We start from the raw sequence: 7,113 nt of genomic DNA, 5'->3' as shown, positions 1-7,113 counted from the left end.
CGAAGGAACAGTCACAACCCATCTTTACATCTTATGTTTAACGCGGCGTGCGAACAAGTACCGAACCCGGGCCTCTTGGACACGAAATTTGAATTCAATAACATCGATTTTTTCTTTAGCAGAGGAAAGGTTTTAAAAATATACTTTTGAAATACAAAATTCATTTCTGTATATATATTTCATTATCGATAGCATGTGTTCTTTTAAATAGCATGTAATGATATCTACAATGTAATGCATTAGATAATTTTAATCAGGATTTTAAAGAACAGATCAGTAAATATTTTAGAAAAATATTAAGATACGTAAAGCTAGTGTAAAAAATATGCTGTATAATTAGAAAAAGTCTTAGTTTTTAGTTTTAGTAAATGCTAGAAATCATTAATTTTCACATATAAAGACGTTAATTCCTCCTCCTTCCTTTATCTCAACATAACATTAACACCATACATGTTGAGATTTTAAATTATTGATGAAATGAATCTCAATCAACAATACAAACATGTAGTAGAAACAAATCAAAATATCAACCAAAATATATCTAAAACTAGATGCAATTATACGGTTCACAAAAATAAGCTAATACAAAGAATGTACAAAATGCAATCTGTACTTCAAATCATACACTCAGAAGTTAAATTTTTCGTACAATGAAGCAACAATACCTAAGCCAACAAATGACTTTGAATCTTTCTCGAAAAACAGACAGACATACACGCAAATTTACACACATAAATGCATATCTGTAAACGTACAAAGTAACATGTATGGGACTCACAAATATGTTAAAATTTATTTAGATATTGTGTCCAACCAATATTGGATCGGCATAACGTTTTATGTACCGTATAGAGGATTTTCTTGGCGGGTGTAAAATTTGGCGTTTTGCCTCCTAAAAGGTATGCCAATAATTTTTGCGTAATTTATTTTAGCGGACCAAGGATTTCATCTCTTTGCAGATGAACACTAAAAAGTCTAAGTTAGCTGTTACAAGTAACTGACTGTTTTAGCTATTGAAATTTTTAGACGAAAGCCATTAAAACGCCAAAATAAGTTAAAATTAACTAAAATAACCCACTATACGGTATGTGACGTTTTAGTTTAAATGCTCTTTTTTTGTCCATGAATTATTATCCTGAATAAGGGAAAAAGGGGCAAAAAATAAATTCAGAGATATTGAACCATTTTACATATTTGCAAATTTTATTCTTAATCGTTTGTCAAGGCAAGAAGATACAATTACTTGATTATTTTATTTGTTTTGTGTGTCATCACAGCCACGCCACCACAGCCACGCCGCCACGCAGCATCGATTATGTTGGGACAGCCAGAGCAAACCTTTTTTTTACTTTCCTGAAGAAATAGACTAGCAAAAAAAAGGAATTGCCCAAATTCGAAAATCCTATTTCGTGATGGTGGTGGTGTGTGTGTGTTGGGGGGTGGGGGTGATTAAGGCCAACTTTTTTCCAGTGTCAACTTCTTTTTTGGTATTGAACATTGCACTTCCCTGTTATTTATCTGATGAAGTACCTAGAGTATTAAGTGGGGAGCCCAGCCAGCTTTTCATTGTACATTCTCTTTAGTTAAAGTTATGTTCAACTTGGGTATAAAAAATCCCCTAATGTTGCTACTTTTCTGCATCAGAAGCATCCAATTGCAATTAAATGCAAAAAAGGATAAAGTTCCAATCCCCAAAACCCTCACTGTAAAACATTTTTCAAACGTAAAGCATGCTCCTGCATATCGAATCAACTGAGATCTATAAACTCAGTATGCATGCAGGTGATGAAGGTATATTGCTGCATAGGTAAGGGAAATTGACGATAGAAAAGTTAAAGTCATCACGTTTTTCATTGAGCTTGGTTGCTAGATTACTATTATCGTCTTTTTAAGTAAAATATTCAAATATGAAACAGATGTGTCTGTTGTATTTTTTTTCCCAAGCTAACTAGGATATCTCGTGTCGACATAAGAATGGAAATTACCATTATTGACAATACGTCGTCGATATATATTTAAATGTCGAGTTGAAGGCCACAGCAAGTGTTTTCTTCTTTTCACGCATAAAATTTTTCACAAATTCTGCTTCATATGAATACAGAAATAGGTCTGCTAATAATGGGACCTCAAACAACATGCCATCAATCAATAAATAGCATATCTAAAAAATCCTGCATATTCTACGAATTTTTAAACTTCTACAGGAAATTTAGGACGTCACGGTAGCTCAGTACTTGGAGCACTTTCTCTATGATCGGGGGGCAGTATGTTCGAACCAACGCCCCGAGTGACCTAGACCAATAAAAAAGGTAGCTCGTATTAACTTACTGAGAAAGAAAACATATGTCATAACATACAATATCGCATTTCGGCTACTACTGAGCTCGTATTGTGAAATTTAAGAAATATAAATTTGAATGTTTTCATCATGTCAACAATCAAGTACAATATTGCAAACAAAAAGAATTTCCTACACTCAATGGCTTATTTAAACTGTCGAAACTGCTCCGTTGTATTACCTTTTAGGTCATACGAGATGTTCCTAAAAAATGTTTTGTATATCTTTGTAATGTATGAAAAATATTCAAAATCTTAATAACACTCTGATCTCTAAACCAGTTTCTAAACGTTTTTATTTCTGTATATATATTACATATATAATATGACATATTATACGGCACCTTCATCATTTGACTTGTAAGAATCTTTCTACCCAGTCCCAGCATGTGCAAAATTGTTGTCAATGAACTTTTTAAAGTGCATCAGTTTTATGTCTAACTCTGAATTATACTCATCTGTCTCAATGATTTCATTCTCGATCTCCTCCTCAGCTGTCTTACTCAGTATTTGCTCATCCAAATTATTCATCAAACTTCTCTTCTTCATCAAGTCCTCGTAAACTAACAAGAGAACTTCTTTGGAACATTCTTCGGATCCTTCATGTCTATTTAATTTCCTTGAAACAGCGCCTCTGTTTCCTGCCCTGGTGGCTTTAAGTTATTTACATGGTAACAATATACAATACAAAGCAGTCAATGATGTCATTACTATTATGACGTCATCACGATTGTCACGTCATAATCCAGGAATGTACACTGCACATTACATGTTCATTGTTATAGAATTTATAACACAAGCATTGGCCAATTTTTTTTGCTAATCTGTGGCCAAATAAATATAAAATGGCCACAGATTAGCAAAATGTGTAGACCATTTCATTATCTGAATATTTATTTTAATCAAAATGTGCTTTATCATAATTTACCTACACTTTTTCTACAAGGACAAAAAGCACAGTCAAACACTCGTTTCTTTTGATAAATCTACAGTAATTAGAACTACTGTTCTTTTTGATTACTGCGTCTTAAATATCCACTTAAAGTAAATTTAAATTAACTTTTTACTCTTTCAATAAAACCCTTATCTCATTATCTTACCATTATTTATTTAAGGTCATACCACAAGTTTCTCAAATACATATTTTTTTATTGATATTATATGAAACTAATACATGATTGCCATTCTTTTGTGATTTCTACGAGGGTTGTTCGAAAAGCTTGCGGACACATGAATCACGGAAAATCTGTGTACCGTGAAGTATGACCTACGTCTGAATAAATTCCTAAAATAAAAAAAAGTTTTGTTTCTGTTTGATTTTTACTATGAGGTCATTGGATTCACGGAGCAATCACTTGACGTTAGGCGACGTGACAACCAGATTTCAACCCGTTAAATGTTGTCCAGTTCCATAAATATTTCATTTCTTCAAACTTATCTTATCTTATTATTTTTTTACTTCAAAATCGAATATCTATATCAAGACTTGTGTCTTTTGCACTGATTCGGATTGTACTGATTCGAATATATTGAGATCTTTAAAAAGTCTATGCAGATAATCGATCAGGAATGGAAAATATGAAAAGCCATATAGGCATGCGATGAGGTATTGAAGTATCGACAGAGTTAATCATTCAAAATGTTAATCATTCCATTCTGATAAAGCTACAACCATTTGAAAACCTTATCCTTTGTATGTGTAGGAAATTCCCTGCAGTATTTTGAATATCTTAATCTCTTTTTAGACATTCATTTTCCTGTCTGCACGCATAATTTTTACGGAGTGCAGTGCGCCATGATGTTTGATGACGTTCCGATTTTTGGCTGTGTTTTACGCGTTGATCATTTAGAAATGACTAAAAAAAACCTTCACATACCTTCCTACAGTGTATTTTATTTGAAATTTCTCCCAATGACGTTTCATGAATACTTTAGCGACAGGTAAAATATCATAAATCTCTTTGTGCTACAATTGTGCAATTTTTAGTTTTAGTAAAAAGTCTCTGTGATTTAAACGTGAAAAATGTGGCATACTCTGTGAAGCAAGTTTTAACAAAATAGAAATGCTGTATATTTTTCAATGATCACTGGGGAGCACAAATTTTTGTATAGTTATTGGAAAATAAATCAAGATTTTATCCGAAAGGTTTGACCCTTTTCTTGGAAATAGCGCGCTAACAACAGAACTTGTCCGTGAACTTTACTAACATCCCTCGTACATTGTTTTCAGTATGTTTAAGATATAAGTTAAAAAAAGTGTAATGTAGGCCATCAGAAGATCACCCATAAGTGTTATACAAGATATATCATCCTAATATGGTATCTTGTACAAATAGCTGGTAAGTTACCCTAATTCCTGTTAGATAAGTTGAATAAGTTCCTAGACTTCAATGACCGATTCGCGGAAAAGATTTTATATTTTCGAGGAATGTGTCATTAAGATCTGACCTTAACATACGTGTAGTGCATATTTGGCATGATTGAATAAATTCCTGAGTCAACGAAAGAAGCTTTAAAAAACACAAAGCTATCATAAACGGCGACGTTCTGAATTCTCTTTAAAAAAAACTGATAAACATCAGGGAAATCCCTTGGACACCCCTTTTAACGCAAAAACATATCTGAAAGAAGATCGCTAGAGAGTTGCAATTTTTTTTTGTTATCGTAATTGAGTTAGTTACGTCATTCTGCTTTCAGGAGTTTTCGTTCAACGGACGATAAGAAATAAGGGCAAAGGGGTTGATTTTTATTTTGACTTTATTAAAACTAAGAGACTCAATACATTATACATATAAACAGTCAGTTAAGTCAGGTGAACATTTTATATGAACAAAATTGATAAAGTATTAAAAATATTAAATTAAGCATTGATACAAAAAAAAAACATTAATCAATCCAATAGTTTATTTCTGAATCTCTTTGCAAAACATATAATAATATTCTCAAAGTTTACACAGTTCCTTTGAATTTGAGCTGATCGACACTTGTATTAGAATATAAATGCTTGGGCGGCATATTTTTCATATTTTACGCATTTAAGTATAAAATGAAATCCATCAATTAAATCACACCCTGAGAAAAAATCACATTTTTTAAAATTCCTCGGTGTATCATTACATCTTCCTTTTTCAGTTCACAAGTTTTTAGGCTTGATTTGATGAAGATATAGTCCACGATGTTTAACAAAGAGTTATGGCCATAACACATGACTGTCCAAGACCAATCAGATAATAACGTGTTGTTTAATTATGACGAAGAATGATAGACTGTTTCATTAATAAGATAGCGATTGCACAGATACTTGCTCACGAAAAATGGCAGAAGTCAAGAAAACACTTCATGATCCTAAGATTATGAGAACCTTACCTGGAGGATATCATTCTATGCACTGCCTCAGATTCGCTAGTAATAGTAAGATTTTCGTTAGTTCGCCTGTGTCATTTGATATCAGACTCATGCATACAGACGAAACATTACCCACCACTTTTCGGACGAAAAATTCGCCCAGATTTTTGACACCATTTGAAGACGGTGTATTGTATACAGGCAAAAAAGGAATCAGAAAAATTGACAGAGAAGGCGATAGGATATTTTTAGAAATTGAGGGGGGTTTGAGAGGCCTTCAGTATGTTGGACCTAATACCATATTTATCTGCAAGTCTTCCCATGTTGAAAAGTATGCTACTTCAGGGAAGAAACTTTTAGAAATTAAACTCGACGACCCAGGAAAGCGAAATGATAGAAACCTTCAAAATATCTCAATAAACGGAAATGGAGATATTTGTGTGGCAGAGTACAGCGAAGCCGACGAAGCCAAGAACTATGCCCCTTCACTAACTGTCGTTGATAAGTACGGAAAATACCGTTTTTCATACTTTCCTCAACCTTCTGGTAGTCCAATGGATCTCTGCTGTGACTTGAGCTACCATATTATCATAGCTTCCAAATTAATTCACGTGATAAACAAAGATGGCTACTTCCTTAGATATCTGAACTACGAAGGAGTTCAAGAGCCTTGTAGTGTAACTATTGACAGTGAGGACCATCTGTTCGTTTCTCAGTTGGATGATACTAGTGTAAGAATGATGAAATATCTGTGCTATTAAGTTTTCTTACTTTTTAAGTACAAAACCAGTGAGAAACTCTAAATAGTGAGTATTTGCTGATTTATTTAAATTCAGATAAAATTAATTATACCATCACACTTGTACATAGTGATATACTCATACATTACATACAACAAATGCACAATCATAATTTCGATTTTTTTTTTGTATTATTTGCATCATCATTCTAATGTGTTGTAATTTAAAATATGTTTTAATTTTAAATTTGTATTATCTCTATTCAGAGCAAAGTAAAACTTAACATTACTTTGTTTTCACTGTTTTAAAAATGTAAACAAAATTTGTAACTTTTATTTGCAAATTGGGAATTCGGACCAGACATTTGAGTAATGAAATTAAGTAGTACCGATGAATGGAATATTTTTATGTCAGTTTATGCAAATGTTGTTTTGGACAGCGTTTTAAAAATGTTAAATTTGGTCAAGTATGATGACTTTGGACACGTCTTAAAATAGAATTATTAAATGAATTCTAAAATTGGCAGTGGTTAAATTGCTTGTTAGTGTTACGAAAAACTAATCATATTCTGACCACGTGTATTTAAGTCACATTTAAATTTTGTGGCAAGAAGATAAAAAGTTATGTCATTGCGTCAGAAACCGTTCTGGATATTAAATGGCCGAGTGTGCCCTGACAAATTTAATTGCAG

General features: G+C 32.7%; 1 protein-coding gene across 1 annotated transcript; it reads left to right on the top strand.

Moving 5' to 3' along the window:
- Window positions 1-5,651: 5,651 nt before the first annotated feature.
- LOC134265125 (uncharacterized) lies at window positions 5,652-6,413 on the top strand (the record flags this gene model as incomplete). The annotated part of the gene is made up of 1 exon (XM_062747362.1): window positions 5,652-6,413. A coding segment is annotated over exon 1 (762 nt), but the record flags the coding sequence as incomplete, so codon positions are not given.
- Between the last annotated feature and the right edge of the window lie 700 nt (window positions 6,414-7,113).

Source organism: Saccostrea cucullata, unplaced genomic scaffold (assembly GCF_032062105.1).
Source record: "Saccostrea cucullata isolate Sc308-1 unplaced genomic scaffold, CSIRO_AGI_Scuc_v1 ctg10357, whole genome shotgun sequence".
Classification (NCBI taxonomy): domain Eukaryota; kingdom Metazoa; phylum Mollusca; class Bivalvia; order Ostreida; family Ostreidae; genus Saccostrea; species Saccostrea cuccullata.
The sequence above is the reverse complement of the archived record's forward strand: the minus strand, read 5'-3'. Positions and strand labels throughout refer to the sequence as shown.